At 27.0% G+C, this 16391-nt stretch overlaps 2 protein-coding genes across 6 annotated transcripts in view; both read right to left on the bottom strand.

The window, feature by feature from the left end:
* The window catches only part of LOC105847132 (dopamine D2-like receptor), an 18871-nt gene extending 13233 nt beyond the window's left edge, over positions 1 to 5638 (bottom strand). Inside the window, exons 1-2 of one of the 4 annotated variants that reach the window (XM_065799388.1) lie at positions 3503 to 3619; positions 1157 to 1228 (exon numbers count right to left, since the gene is read on the bottom strand). The gene's annotated coding sequence lies outside the window, so the exon portion shown is untranslated. Of the gene's footprint in view, positions 1 to 1156; positions 1229 to 3502; positions 3623 to 3814; positions 3889 to 5553 lie in introns of those variants that run through there. The other 3 variants (XM_065799387.1, XM_065799389.1, XM_065799386.1) reach the window with 3 other exon arrangements.
* A 7990-nt stretch (positions 5639 to 13628) lies between these two features.
* LOC105848330 (acid-sensing ion channel 4-A) lies at positions 13629 to 15316 on the bottom strand. Of its 2 annotated transcripts, none has more exons than XM_065799385.1 (2): positions 15182 to 15316; positions 13629 to 15044 (listed from the first exon to the last, which is right to left on the bottom strand). In XM_065799385.1, exons 1-2 carry the CDS (start codon positions 15192 to 15194, stop codon positions 13813 to 13815), a joined length of 1245 nt encoding a protein of 414 aa, XP_065655457.1. In that variant the 5' UTR covers positions 15195 to 15316; the 3' UTR covers positions 13629 to 13812. The 2 variants fall into 2 exon arrangements, with proteins under 2 accessions (XP_065655457.1, XP_065655456.1); XM_065799384.1 differs by having other exon boundaries at positions 15152 to 15306.
* Positions 15317 to 16391: the final 1075 nt, after the last annotated feature.

Below are 16391 nucleotides of genomic sequence, written 5' to 3'. Positions count from 1 at the left end.
ACTTAACTGTGAGGTTAAACCATGTAATACACAGAATCCTCTATCAATATAAAAAATCCGAATTTTCTAATAATCTAGTTTAAAAATCTTTAATCTAACGTTGAAATAATAATCGCCGTTTTAATTTAAATTTTTTATTGACTTTATTTTTGAAATATGATCAATTTTACCAACTTTAATATTTGCTACAAGAATTTTTTGGCAGACAGTTTGAAAATTTTTAAACCATGCATAAACTTTTTTCAATAACACTGTAATCTTTTTTGCTAATTTGTGTAACTGGTTTATTAAGGTAATTTTTACTGGATGATGCGTAATGGATACTTAATCTACTGAATAGAGTCTTTGTGGAACCATTTTTGGCTTACTTCTTCCCCTGCCTACTCTGAAGAAGTAAAGTATAAGTAAGCTCTTAAATTTTTAACCACCTTCAGAAATGTAGAACTCTGAGATAAGCATAAGTTCGTTATCAACATTAGTTATCATCATTGCTCATTATTGTCACTAAAAGATTTAAAACATTGACTAAACTAGATCTTTTACAGTTATTACACTTCTGAAAACTTTTTTAAATTTTCCTTATACTATATTTTATAATATTTTAATAGAAAATTTTTAAAAAAATATGGTACATAGTTACTCAGTGAAAATAAAATGATACACGGTAACTCAGTTAAAACTTGGTTTCGCTAAATTTTGAACTTTTTTTGCACTGATAATTAACAAAACTATAATAATTAAAAATTTCAACTTTATTTTCAAAATTTCAAATCTTTGAAAACTTGGATAAAAGAACATTTTTTTACAAATGTATAAGTAACTTTTTTAAATATTGCAAGTTTTCTGTTATCTTTTTTTCGCCCCAGATACCCCCAAATGTTTTTCACTCTTGAGTAAAAAAAATACATATGAAAAGTCAAACTAAGTAAATTAAATTACTTTTTTTATAGATTAGGCTGAGAGTAATATGTTAGTCACTCATTTTAGTAATTCACTATAGTCATTCATTGTTTGATTTCACAGTGTTCAAAAAATGAAAAAACATTATAAACAATAATTTCAAAAACTCTTAGATTTTAAAAAGGTTGCAGACAATAGTGAAAAAGTAATAACAAACACGAAACACTTTCATAGTATAATAACGATATAGTATTACCAATTTTTGCTATTTTGTATAGTTTTTCAAACTGAGTGTCCCAGTTACAGCTGTGAAACGCATTTTCAGCATCTAAGAAACAGAAGTAGACAGGTGAGCTATTTGAATGTTTCACTTAAAACAAATTTGTCATGACATGACAAATTTGTTATAAGCGAAACATTCAGAGTTGATCTACATTGTAAAGTTATGTAGAGTTTTTATGTTGAGTTACACTGTAGAGCTTTTTTTAGTGAAATCAAACTGACAAAGTTGAGTTTCTTTTATCTCTAGATATTAAAATAATTGTAAAAATAAGATCTTATATTAGTTTTGTACAATTGAGAGCGATTCTGATTATTTTAGAAACGCTAAAGTGTTATTGCTTCAGCGTTTTAACATCTTTCAAAATTACTAACAAGTTCTCCTGTGATTGATTCTTTATCATTTTTATTTTTTATTATGAAAAATTTTGAGTTTGTATCATACTTTATAACCCTGAAAATATTCCAAAAGTTTTTTGGAATACTTGCAGAATTATGATACTTTACGAAAAAATATTTCTTTTTCATTTACTTTTTTTTGTAGTTCATTTAATACGAAGTTTATGTTAACATTTGTCTTACTTTGAAAAATGTGTTTTTTATATACAATAGTATCTTTAATTCAAAAAAATGTTTTTCATTTTTCAGGAAAAAGCAAAATAAATTTAAAATACACTTTTTTTCAAACAAAATTTTAAATGCATTCTTTTTGCAATGCCTAAAGATATAAATCTAACTTAAAAGCATTATAAATTATTTAGCTAATGTATTTTATTAAAGTTCAGCATGATTGTATCATACATAATAAATTCATTAAACGTTTTCAAACTTGTTTTAAGTATAAAAGATAAATCCAAAATGAGAAAACCAGATTCTTATTTTGATTTAATGTTTTTAACATTTTATATAAGTAGATTAACTAATAATGCAAAGATAATCTTTCATACAAAGCCACTAACTTTGACCCCCCCCCCCCTAAGTCAATTTTTTTTGGAGAGCTCTGACATTGTTTTTCTATGAGGTTTTTGATTCGTTTTTTTTATAGAGTTTCTAATAGGTTGTTTCTTTTATTAATGCTTCTAATTTTTTTTAAGCTTTTGAAATAAAAACTTATACTATAAAAATTCTGATGAATGTAGGTTTAACAATTTATTGAAAATAATCGGAAAAAAAAATTATTTGTAAAAAGACTCAATATAAAATCAAAAGGCATTATTAATTTAAATAAACTACCAAGTCTAGATAAAAATTTAAATAACCGTGAAACTGGGAACATAACAATATTGGCCTTATTATTTGAGTTTATTTTTTTATCTAAAGAACTGTTACGGTCAAATCTATCTTCAACCTTTTATCTACATTTTAAAAACGTGCTTATGGAAATTCATTATGCTTTTGAAGACATGATGTCTAAACATTGTCTAGTCGGAGACGTGACGTCAAAATCAATTGTTTAACGATCATTTAATCAATTCAGGGCGCTCGTCTTTAGCGACGATTTATATTCATAAGTTTCTATTTATTTTGAGTTCAATAATACAATAACTGTTTAAAAAATAATTTATTTAGCTTTAAAATCAATTACATTCATTCAAAATCATGCATGTATAAAATATATAATTTATTATATAATTTATTATATATTTGGATCAGATAAATTATCATTTACTAACAAGTTATTTACTTAATCATATATTTAATTTTTTACTTACATTATTATTAATTATTTACTTACAAATAAATATTCGTTTACTTTGCGAAGTGAAATTTTAGATTTTATTTAATCATGTCTGAACTGATATTAAAATGTTTCTCCGAACGATGATGTCTAAACTAATTAATTAAGTAAAATGCGTGGATATTATTTATTTTTATTATAATTAAACGCTATGGAGTAATTAATTATGGCATTTCAGAACCAGAGAATCAGTGACCTGGGTGCTTACATTATAGATTCCTAATAGACGTACAAGTTATTAAATTATTATAAAACTAATCGCAATATAAAAAAGCGTAACGATTATAATTTTACAAACATTTATTATTTTTAGTACTTTTAGTTATTTTTAGTAGAGTTAAAGAATACGTTATGAGGCTAAAATTAATACTAACATTACAATTTATAAAAATGATTATTAAAGATTACAGTCTGTTCTATTGTCTGTGATAATTTGGCATCACTTCAGCAAGTAGTTGAAGTATTATAAAATCTTTCCGGGCAACAAAGCGATCACACTCAATTACTATATCGTTTAGCTTATGCTATCAAAATTATTATTATTTCATAACCCATCATAAACAGTTAATCAAATTAAAGTTTTACCTTTTGTAAAAGATTGCATTCGAGCGTAACTTTAAAAATAAATATATGTTATACCTACAAAACAATGTCTTAACAAAATTATATCTGTATAGTTATGACTGGCTTTATCGCTATTAGCTGATATTATCTAGTGTTTAGACGGATCTAAACTAGCGATTTTCGTAGCCGAGTCGCCAAACTAGAAAATTAGCGTATTAAAAACTTATTGTGCAATTTATTACACAATTATTATTGATTAAACAAATATAAATGACCAATATAACAAATTAAAACTAAACATAACAATGCAAAAGTATAATAAAATAAAAGTACCTCTTTTCGTTTATCTTAAATATATAAGTATGTTTAATATTGTGTTTGCATTAATGTTTACACATATGCATAAATATATGCACATATGAAAAAGATTTTAAAAGCATATTGAAAATAAACACTTAAAAGAATACGAAATTTATCTAATACAACGGAAAAAGAAACAAAAATGGCGCAATTCATCAAACAACAATTTAATTAAAAAACAAGATAAATAACAATGCGCATTTTACCGCACAAAATGATGAAATTAAAACACAAATCACAAAAAATGTTTAATTAAACACATTAATAATAACTTGATCAAGAAAATAGCGTTAAAACAAACATTAAAACAAATTAGAAGGTGGACTGGTGGTTGTAGCGCGGGGGTGTCAAAAAAGCCAGTTATTCTAAAACGTTGTTATTATTATACAACAAAGAAGTGATTTAAAAAATTTGATCATTTTTGATATTTTTCTTTTTAATTTTCCTTTTAACAAGACGGTACTTTAGTTTTATTTACACAGTTCGCTGTTATAATACTTTTTATTTAGATTTTGATTTATTACTTTCTTACCGACTTTACGAAATCAAAACGACAACTGCAACCGCAACGTTTGACCACAAAATATCGATAATGCGCATGTGTAAGTTCAGGGTAAATCCTACTCGCCCTTTTAAAGTTCAAAGCAGGATTTGAAATATAAAGCTTTAGCATCATGTTGAAAACGTGAAATAGTTTTTTGTTTTTTTTTGTGGATACGCTATTTATTTTCATATCGTTATATCGGCCAACTGTTTTTATTTTAAATCTTAATTATTGACTTTATAATATATTTATACATAATAAAATTCTCGTTTCGTAACTATATTACAATTTAACTTAAAACGGCTACGACAACGCCGACTTAAAAAATTATAATTTTAACGTTCTCGTTGCAGTTGACGTTTTGATTTTGTAAAGTCGCTATTATTAAATTACAACGTCGTATAACATTGTAAAGTAAAAACTAGGAATTATTTGCGTGTAGTAATAAATCTTACGAAAATTTCAAAAAAAACAATAATAAGCAGACAAAAAAGTAAAAAAGCCTGAAAAAACTGATTTTAAGATAAAACACGCATCAAAATGTTTTTAGAGTTACTTTATTTAATGATTTAATCATGCAGCACTTGGCGTGAGGATGATCTTGTTTAGAATTTTCTTTCCCTTCCAATTTTAGTAGAGATTGACATGACAAAATTTTACTCAGGGTAAAACAAAATCTTTTAAAAAAATCTTGTAAACTTTCTATAGCTGAAGGTAAGGAGAGTTATATAAAAACTTAAATTTAGAATTTGATCTTTAGGTCATTGCTTCAATGATTATTTTTAATTTTTATATAAGTTAGATATATTAATAAATCTTGAAAATCAAAATAAAGGTAATAGGATAAAAATTATATGAATATTTATTATTGATGATTATGGTTTGGTCGGAAGCCCTGAAGTTAAAGTAACAGTAAAATTGACCATATTTTTAAATTTTTAAACATTGCTTTATCATTTTAAAATTATTTATAAAAATAAACGATTTATTGAGAGATCTATTGTTATTCAGTTTTTATTTTAAAATAAATAGAAATAGAAAATTTATAAAAGCCAACCAGTTGGTTGTTTAACCAAGCGGTTTGCTAGTGTAAATAAATCTAAATTTTTATGTTTGGAATACTAAATTTAATATATATATATATATATATATAAATTTAAAATATTACCTAAAATCCGCAGTATACGTCAATTATTACATAAATTGTCAATTATAAATTAAGTTATTTGTACTAAATATTTTAGATTTCTTTTCTTGGTTTTATTAATAACACAAAATGAATTCTGTAAAATATTCGTCTTTTATTTATTCAATTGTTATGTAGCTATTTACTTTATAAATATTTTATTTCTTTATTGTGAAATATCTATATAAAGAATAGTATTAAGATATTAACAAAAGCAACAATAATAAAAATAGTAACAAACCAATTCAATATTTTGTAAAACATTGTATTATTAACCAGATTTTTCCAGTTATGTATTTTGTAAAGTAAACAATAAAAGCATTTAAATTTATTCAATTCCTATGGTAACTTAAAGAACACAAAGTTAATAAAAGTAATAAAAAAAAGCCTTTGAAATAATCTTTAGAAAATCACACTTATGTCTAGGGCTTCGCTGGGTTCTGTCTCCCCTCTAAAATGTATTACTTTAAGGCTTTGTTTTAGTAATGATTTCTTCGTCTTGTTTTTTTGTTATATAACAATAATAGTTGTATAAAATCTACAGAAAAACAATAGAACATCATAAAATAAAACTATGTTTTCTAATTCTTATAACGAAAGATGAACGACAACACCGTTGAGTGAAGCCAAAAGTACACAGGGGGTCACAAGTAAGGGGCCTGGGGCGCCGAAATTTTGCTAGAAAAGATTTTATTAATTTAGGTTAAAACAGATTTATTTAAAATATATTTTGTAAAGATTTATTTTGAAAAATTTAATAAAATTCAATTCTTTAACCAAATAGTGTAATATATTAGTTAATATATATACAAATTTTAATATACAAAATGTTTGACAATCATTAAATTTTTGCTATAGCGCAAAAGTATCTCACAGTCCTGTAAAAGTATTTGTCATTAATTACATTGGCTAATAACGTTAACAAATAGGTGTGTTGTATTTTTGTGCTGAGTTTGAGCCTCTAATTATATTATTTTGAACTAGATGAGAACAAAAATTATTAAATGCTATGTTGTTAAATAAAAGCTTTCAATACAGGTTTTTAATGAGACTACAAACAAACTTCTGCTTTTTTTTTTTTTTAAATATGGCTTTATATAAATTACAAAATGAATTGATACATTATTAAGTATTGCCCATCTGAAGCTAAAATATTTTCTCATTTTTCTTGTAACTGATAATTTTTCTGTCAAATAAACCGTTTGTTTTTCTAGGCCAAAAAAGAACCAAGTCGATTTCGAAAACCCTGTTTTGGTTACCCTGTTCCTAATTGAAGTTTATTCCAGTAATTGAGTTCTGCATTGATCGAAGCAAATGGTAATCACACGGGACAGGTTGAGATTGTACGGCGGGTGAGATTAAAACTACAACCCACTATTTTCAAAATATTTTTAACCGGTCACGGTTTCTTGAATATTAAAAGCGGTTTCAGAATGAACATGCTTGCTCATTGTAGTTAAGGTGTTTTGCCGTCAGTCGGTTATTAGTTTAAACAACCGAGATAAAATATATGGTCAAGATAAACGATTAGACATTTTTAAGGTTTTAAACACCAAAAATCTTACAGTGGACTGCAAGCAATCTTTTATAATTTATTTAAAACGTAATATGACTTGTGATAAGGTTGATGAGTCTTATTATTTTTATTAAGAGGACCTTATTTACTTAAAAAAAAAGATGACAGTCAAGATTTTATGCCATATAATTTAATATAATATAATTATATATATATATATATATATATATATATATATATATATATATATATATATATATATATATATATATATAATACTTTTTGAAGTGATGAAATCTTGAAGTTTTTGATTTATTCGCACCAATTTTATCAAACATTTTATCAATTGCATATCTATCATCAGCTTGTTTTTCGGTAATCAGCAATTTACTTAATTATTCTAATCCAAAAACAATAAAAAAATTTTAATATCACTTTCTTTTAATATCACTTTGCCCAACACTGATAGCACTTAAAACATCAACTTCAGACTTATTTGGTTTATTTTTGAATTCGAATAAAATACTAAAGGTTCTTGGAGAGTCTTCAAATTTTTCAGAAATGACTTTTGCTTTTAATGATAGATCTTCAAGTGAAATCGTTTCGAAATTTTTTTTTAATAGTTTAACTCTTTCATTCAACAATTTGTTGTCATGTAACATGGAGATTAATTGGTCTTGTAATGACTTTATTTTATCAGCCTGAGCTTTCTCCATTTTCTCAACAAATAAGTCAAAATCACCTTTTTGTATGTTAATCATTTTTAATTAACTTTTTGCACAAAATTAAGAAGTATGAATATAACCTTCGATAACTTCGATAAAAATTCAATTTAATCAAATCAATACAAAAAAATGTAAAGGTACGACTTTTTTTTTCTTTACAAATTTTTTAGGAAATTTATGGACTTAAACAATTTGCAAAAGTTCTTTTGATCTATTATCAGGTCTAAGTTAAATACTTTTTTAAACTTTGTATAGAACAATTTGAAGCAAACCGACTGAGCAAAATTCAAGCAAGTTCAAAAAGAGATTTTAAAAGAATCTTGAATTCTTTATAAACAAACAAAAAAAAAGTCTTTAAGATTTTTTTTTAAATACAAGCAGAAGAAGTTGTATTAAACAAAAATAAATTTTATACATTTCATTTCATTAAAAACCTGGTTATAGATTTTCAAAGATGAGATTTTTATAAAATATTTCGAACTAAGTTTTACTAATTCGCCTTAACTACAATGAGTTGCCAAAAACTTTCAGAAGATTTCAATGACTTTGAGCAGCACTTTTCTTCATAAAAAAATAATGAAGCAAAATTCCCCGCAAAAACAATCTTTTTTCTTCAATTTTTAAAAATAAGATTAAAAACCGCGTTGTCATGAAAAAAACAATATGCTGTTTACGGAATATTGTTGACAGTCTTAACTTTGCGATATGTATGTTACTTAATTGGTCTGTTGAAAAAAAAAGAAACTTATTTGCAATCCCTTTAGATGTATAAGATGTTGATGAAAATTAAAAAAATTAATTAGATGAATAGAAAAATTAAAGAAGCTCGACCAAAATGAAAAACTACCCGGAAATGAACAAAAGTTTTTACCTAAAAATGGTTCTTATATATAAAAACTGTTTTCTTTTTACTTTATCTCGGCCGTGGCGCATTGGTTAGAACGCTTACTTTATAAGCAGGAGATCGAGGTTCGAAACGAGCTCTGGACATATTTTCGCGTCACGGTAAGGAAGGAGGCGTGAACTTCCTGGTTAAATGCATTTCCGCGTTAGGGCTTCTTGGGGCACCTAAAATAAAATAAAAAATAAAATCTCGATTGGATCTTTAACAACAAGTTTTTCTCAGAAAGTATCAGATGTAAAAAGAGTTTATATAGATAGACAAACTGAAGTGACAAAAAAAAAAAATTACTTACAAAATGCAGTAGAATTATAAGTTTAACATTTTTCGAATCAACAAATTTTCTTTGTGAGCTTTGTCCAATCAAACAGCAGGAAGAATAGCACAAATAAAATATTGGCAATAATGGAACACGTGGTAAAACAATAAACAAAATTTTATCTTATAGTAGTCAAGCGGTAATTAGATTGTAATTAGCGGTAAGGGGTAATTAGGTTCTACATTTATTAATGCTTTTTAAATATTATTTATTTTATCAAAAGTAAAACAAAGCTTGTTGATATTAAAAAATATTTAAAAATCTTTTTTGTCTTTTATCATAATGTCGAGAGTTAAGGTAAGTGAGAATTTCTAATTATTTTTTTCAATACCCCCATACCTGTAATGTTATTCTTTAATAAACTATTTATGGATTGTTCTGAATTGTTATGCGGTATATGAAAAGTAAGTGTGTTTTTGTATGTTTTTTAAAACATACAAAAACACATATGTATGACATACATATAGTATGACACTTATATAGTATGATATACATATAGTATACGAATCAGAAAATGTTACAACCTGTGGGTATTAAAACCTTTAATTCTTAAAATAAATATCATTACAGAAATTTGCGATTAAATTTCTTTATAAAGACTCGCTTATTAATTAATTAATATAATATATTTAATTAATACATATGTGAGTGTTAATAAAAAAAATTCATTGCAAATTTCTGCAACGACATTTGTTTTAAGAATTTAAGGTTTTAATACCCGCAGGTTGCAACATTTTTGGATTTTCTGAATGTTTCTATTTCACAATTAAAAGCATATAACTGTCAAGTCTGTGGTAAATGAATGGTAAATGACCATAACAGATCACCGAAGCACAGATAATAGAAATTGTTACTCACAGCTATGATTGTTACTCATAGCTATGATTAACCAGCAACAACATGAATAGCAAGCTAAAAGAAGTAGCTAACATATGCTCCTTTAATCTGAAGATCTTCACAATAAATAATATTGCACCATCATTTCTACCATCAATAATTGGCATTTTCTAGCACTGCCAAGATTGTATCATATGATACACAAGAATTAGGTATGTTAATCAGACTTTGGTTTTAATTGATATATTGATAGAAATCATGGTCGTGACAACAGCAGCTTTTTTCTAATATCAGTATACTTTGCTTTGTTTGATCATATAATGAAACAACATCTCAGTTAAACATAAAATAAAAATATCTTAACAAAAAATATGTTTTTTACAAACTACTAAACCATTTTTTAGATTTGCACTGTGGTATAAATCTAAAAAATTGTTCATTTATTTGTACAAAAATCTTTTTCGAAGTTTCTATCAAGAATATATACATTTTGCTATCAAGAATATATATATTTATAATCAAGAATATATATATATATATATATATATATATATATATATATATATATATATATATATATATATATATATATATATTTGTAATCAAGAATAATTTAAATAATTTGTTTTAAACTTGTTTGTTATACGAAAATGGATCACGATATGAAATGGAGAGTTTTAAAACTAGTGATCTTTTGAATAACAATGAAATTTCTCGTTATTCTTGTGTAACTTTGTTTTTTAAAAAGATTTTAAGAAACAAATTTAGGTCTTCCCCTTTTTTAAATTTAAAAATTAACAGCTTATTTTTTTTATATATAAACGTCATTTGATAACAACTATATTAGTTTGTTTTGAATAATCTATTAGAATTTTTATGTTTCATGGAATATTTTTTTTTTGTTTTATGTTGGTTTACATCCATTATGCTGTAGTTCTAAAAGAAAAAAGAAGTAAAAAAAATATTTTTTAATCTTACTGGTTGTATTCTTGAAATAATAATAAACTAATAAATACCTTTTTGGATTCGCATCACTACCATCAATTGATGTTGGTAAACAGTTAAAAACTTATTTCTTGTTAAGATATTTTTAATTTTTATTCAACTGAGATGTTCCTTCGTTATAGGGTTAAACTTTATATATATTTAACTATATTATTTAAAAATTTAAATGAAACTATATTATTCATATATAATAATATAGTGTATTATAGTTATAATAATATAGTTTAAATAACTTTATACCAAACTATATTATTTAAAAATAAATATGAAATTATGTTATTTAAATAAAACTGCTGTTGCCGAGACCATGAATTTTATTACTGTTTTTTTTTTTTTTTAAACATCTTCGTTTCCAACAAGGCTGCAAGCAGCCACTAATTAAAGTTGGAAGTTACTGAAAGAGAAAAGATGAAGATTGTAGAGCAAGATAACGATTGACGGACGTCTTAAAGGGTTGCAAGTTATATGAATCAGGAAAGCAAGATGAAGGAAGCGAATTCCAAAGAGCTGATGTTCGAGGAAAAAAACTAGACGAATAAGCGTTTTTGGAGCACTTAGGAACAGTCACAGAAAAAGGATGAGACTTAATTGAATGACGAGTAACACGAGAATGAATTTTAGTAGATGGCACAAGAGACACTAGCTCTTTAGAGCAGTGCCATTATAGTATTTGTAGAGAAGAGAAGCAACATTACGACGATGTGATAATCGTTGGAGGTTGGCTGCAAGAGCAGGTCCAACTATGTTTACAATGCGTTTTTGCACCTTGTCTAAAAAAGAAAACGCATCATTAGAAGATCTGCCCCAGATATGGCAAGAGTATTCCATACAAGGCCGGATTTGAGATTTATAGAGATAGAGAATAGAATCCGGAGTAAGAAAGTGTCAAGCTTGATAAAAAGATACAACCTTAGCGGATGCTAATTTTGCAATGGATTTGATATACGGTTTCCAAGAAAGATTGGAATTAAGAGTTAATCTTAGAAGATGAAGGGTAGATGACTCATCAAGTACATAACCGTTCATAAATATAGAAAGATCTAAATTATTGCGATAACGATTGGCTGAAAAAAATTGAGTTTTATCTGTATTTAAGTTCGCAAGCCACTGTGAGCCCCATGCTGTAGCAGAAATGAGATCTTTTTCAAGCTCAAGTACCCCCTCCAAGCAATCAGAGAGTGTTGGTTTCTTATTAAGACAAGAATAAACGGTAGTATCATCAGCAAACAATGCCACCTTAAATGTGAGAGTATCTGGAAGATTGTTAATTTAAATTAAAAATAGTATAGGGCCAAGGATAGAACCTTGAGGAACTCTTTAAGTTACCGAATAAGAAGATGAGTGCTGTTCATCGAAGACAACTTTTATACTACAATTGGAAAGGAAGGATTTAATAATCTTAAAGATGTAGCCAGATACACCATAAGAAGAAAGCTTATGGAGAAGACCAGCATGCCAAACTTTATCAAAAGCTTTTGAAATGTCAAGAGCAATGGCCTTAACCTCTCCACCTTTATCTAATGCACGATAAAACCTATCAGTTATTACTGTTAGCAAATCAGCTGTAGAATGAGAAGATTGAAATCCATATTAATGGTTAGAAAGTAAGTTATTAGATTCAAGATGAGAAATTAAGTGTTTGTTAATTAATGATTCAAAAACCTTGCTTATGATAGGAAGAAGACTAATGGGACGGTAGTTAGACAAAACAGATCCTCTCCAGAATTTTTGAAGATAGGGATAACAGATGCCGCTTTCCAGCAGGCTGGAAAACAAGACTCTGATAAGCACTTTTTCAATAGCTTTGAGAGTATAGATGACAGCTCCGGAGAACACTTCTGCAAGACAATAACAGGCATGTTGTCCGGGCCACAAGCTGTAGAAGGCAGCTTGTGGCCCAGACAACATACCTGTTATTTCTAGGCAGGAAATCACTTTAGATACAGAAGCTGGAGTGATACGAATGTCAAGCAATGGATCAACCTGTTTGTTGGCAATATCAGGTAGAACGCAACAAGTGGAATCAAGAGACAATATTGATGAAAAGTTTTTAGCAAATAATTCAGCTTTGCCTTTAGGTGAGGTGACAAAGTCTAAACCATACAAGAGAGGTGCAATTAAAGATTTGCCCTTATTATTGATACTATTAAAGATTCTCCAGAAGTCAAGAGAGCCTAATTTTTGAGATGAGATACGAGAATTTCATGACCTGAGAATAGCGGGTTTTGGCGTTAGACAAAATCTTTTTATAATGGTTTCTAGCAGTAATAAACAGACGTCTGTTTTCTGGAAAATTGTTTTGCTGATAGATATGGAAGTAACCGTTTCAATTGGCAATCGCAGCAGCACAGTGTGAGGAAAACCATGGAGGAGAGTCAGGCAATATTATAATAAATTATAGTATTGCGGTATTAAGTACAGTGAGGTGGCATGTGAAATAATGAGGCATTATAAAATATAATTAAAGGTTACGTTTAATAAGACAGTATTAAACATAATAATGCAAAAATATTTAATATTAATTATGCATGAGGAATATTGAGATTCTGGATTGCCTGGTTTCGCTTATTTATAAATGATTGATTGATGTAAAAAATTACACGTAAAAATTGTAAAGTATTCTCCATAATTTTTTTAATTTTGTTTAACTTACAAAAATTTATATGTTCCTAAAAATTTGAAATTGTAAAATCTCCTTTTTTTTTGATAGGCCCTCAACTATATAAAGTATTTCAGAGTTATAAGACTATTCAATTTTAAATTTAATTTATTTTCAAGAATAAAAATATACAAACATGTTAGTAACATGAAAGTTTTATCGATTTAAAAAATTTTAAACTCTAAACGCAATATATTCGCATTATTATCGAGTGATATAAATAATAATCGATGTTCAGAATAGTAAACTTTGAATAGTAAACTTTGGTTTGTTTAATGATTAAAAACACGACAAAACTGCATAAACAAATAACTCAATAATACATATCAATAAGCTACCAGTAACAAGAGAAAAAAGACCAGCAATTTCCGATGCTAAACGTGTCCAGTTGTTTGTTTGGCCCAATTTATCTTTTTTCTTAATGTATGTGTTTCTGTTTTTGTTTTTCATGACGAGGACAAACTGATTATTATTAAGTCGAGTATCAACTTCAGAAAAAATAGAAACCTCAAAATCAATTTGTTTGCACGGAAGTAAGCAGATTGATGGCAAAGTTTCGTTTTGTGTTTTTAAGCAGTTGATATTTCTACTAATTGTATTGTTCCTCCCATAATGCATTGAAATACTTTCGGGAATGTATTTTCTGCAGTAGTCAAATGTATCACCACATTTCTTAAAAGTACTTATGCAATTATGTGAATTAACGCAATTTTCAAGAGTGTATTTTCCTGGAAATATATCGTTTTGTTTTTTATTAATACAGTTAGAATAAGGAGCAGGTAATAATTCGCTTACAACTTTTGTGAAGGATATTTCATACTTTTTTGAAGTTGTTACACGGAATGTTAGGTCTTGTAATGTTCCGTCAACTTGAGGTTCATGAACTATAACTTCTATAACTTCAAAGTATCGTTCCACCTTAACAATCTTTACAATTAATTCAATTATGTTATTTGCGTTTGTATAAGTCCCATTTCCGTTCCAAGTAACGCATTCACCACGTTCGTTACGTACTGTTTTAAAAAATTGACTTTGTAAATCACTCGTAGAGCATTTTCTTCGCAACTCATCGCAATAAAATTCAAATGGTTGAATATTTGTCCGATAACTTCCTGTTCCTACAACATTGCTTCTTTCTTCGACAGTTTGTTTATCTCGAGGACATGGGACATTATAGTTTGAATTGACATCAAATATATCCAAATCACAATACAAAAACATACTTTTACGCTCTTTGCATATCGTGACAGATGGAAATAGATTTTTTGGGGTAACGATTGTGGATATTTTTTGGCTGCTTTCATAACTTAAATATTCTTGCACTCTAAAGTAAATAGGTAGCGCTACCAATGCACTGCAGAGTATAAGAATAAAACTCCAAAACAATTTTTCTTGATAACAGCCTAGTAAAATTCTGTTTATTATGAGAGCAGAAAAATGTCTAGAGTGATCGTTTGTTTTCTTACTGGGAGAATCTTTATTTTCGCAAGAGTGTGTGACCGTTCCATTTTCTAAATAGAAAGAAAATATTAAAAAATACACTAACACAAAAAAAAGTATATTTAAAGTCAAACTAGAGAACCACTAAAATAAATAAGAACAATAGAGTGTCACATACTCTCAAAAATATATTTGCTTTTAACAAAACCTTTTTTGTTCATTTCTGAACCGCTTTGAGCAGCTCTTTACAACTTGTTTTTAGCTCGATGAAGTTGAGGGAAAAAAAAAAAATAAAGAAGAAAAGCTTCGTAAACTTTATTTTCTATTACGGATTTTTTAATTCTACTAGTTCGATAAAGGAGAATAGTCACTTGAATTTTATTGTAAGTTTAAAATTGCTTTTCAATTGAATTTGTTTTTTTATTATATTTAATTTATATTATTTATGTGCGTTTTTAGGAAAAATAATTTTTCTATTAAAAGTACATTAGCTTATGGAATTTTTAAATAATAGTAGAAAACTTTAATTGATTAAAAAAACATATTTGTTGAATAAACCAATTGGCTTGATTTTATTTCCCTTTGTCCTTTATAAACGAATATTTCTCGTTGGTTAATTAAATTTACACTGAATCGAAAAATCGAAAAAATGTTCAAATATCAAATTGAAATCAAAATTAAGTAATAACAAAAATATCTCTCAAGCATTTCTCTAAAAGTGAGACAAATCATATGAAACTAGTTTATTCAGAATAAATTTAAACAATTTTTTTGTCTTAAGCAGTAAATACTTGTTATTTGGTAAATACCAATGCAATAATAACTGGAAACAAACTTAAGTGTGGGTATGAGAAAAACTTAATTTACCATTAAAACTTTACGAGTAATTAGTTTCGCCAAATAAAAACAAGTAGGCTGGGCAGCTTACTTAGTTAGAACATTGAACAAAATATCAATCTTTGAAAAGGATATGCAATGCGAGTTCAAATCCACTCTTCACTCAACGCATCAGTAGTGCGCAACTGATTGGCAATAAAGGACAGTACTTCCGGTCATTTAAAAGATTTGTTGCGATATTCTTTGCAACGAGCTGTTTAAATGTGAGTAATAGAAGACTTTAACAATTAGATAACGCTTTTAATTGTCATTATAAGAGAAGTTCAATCAAAAAAATTTTTTTTTATCTTCTTGGTTGTCAAAAATATCGGATATAAAATGCACTTCCATTTTTCTGCAGTATTATGCAATTTAACAAAATTTAGCATTAAAACATACAAATTAATGAAAACAACTGGTAAGTGTCTCATATTTGACACGCTTACCAAGACACTACCCCACTATATGTTACAATAATACTACGAATAATACCCAAAAACTTAGTTTTAGCGGATAAATAATAGATTTTTTAGCATTGATAA

Source organism: Hydra vulgaris, chromosome 06, assembly GCF_038396675.1.
Source record: "Hydra vulgaris chromosome 06, alternate assembly HydraT2T_AEP".
NCBI classification, from domain to species: Eukaryota; Metazoa; Cnidaria; class Hydrozoa; order Anthoathecata; family Hydridae; genus Hydra; species Hydra vulgaris.
This window is presented reverse-complemented; position numbering and strand designations above follow the sequence as displayed.

What these genes read in the sequence shown, in the direction of transcription:
- LOC105848330 (XM_065799384.1), bottom strand. Translation starts at nt 15,194, where the DNA reads ATGAACAAAAAAGGTTTTGTTAAAAGCAAATATATTTTTGAGA. An exon ending in AAGCAAATATATTTTTGAGA is followed by an intron (nt 15,045 to 15,151) that starts GTATGTGACACT and finishes CTTTCTATTTAG; the next exon opens with AAAATGGAACGGTCACACAC.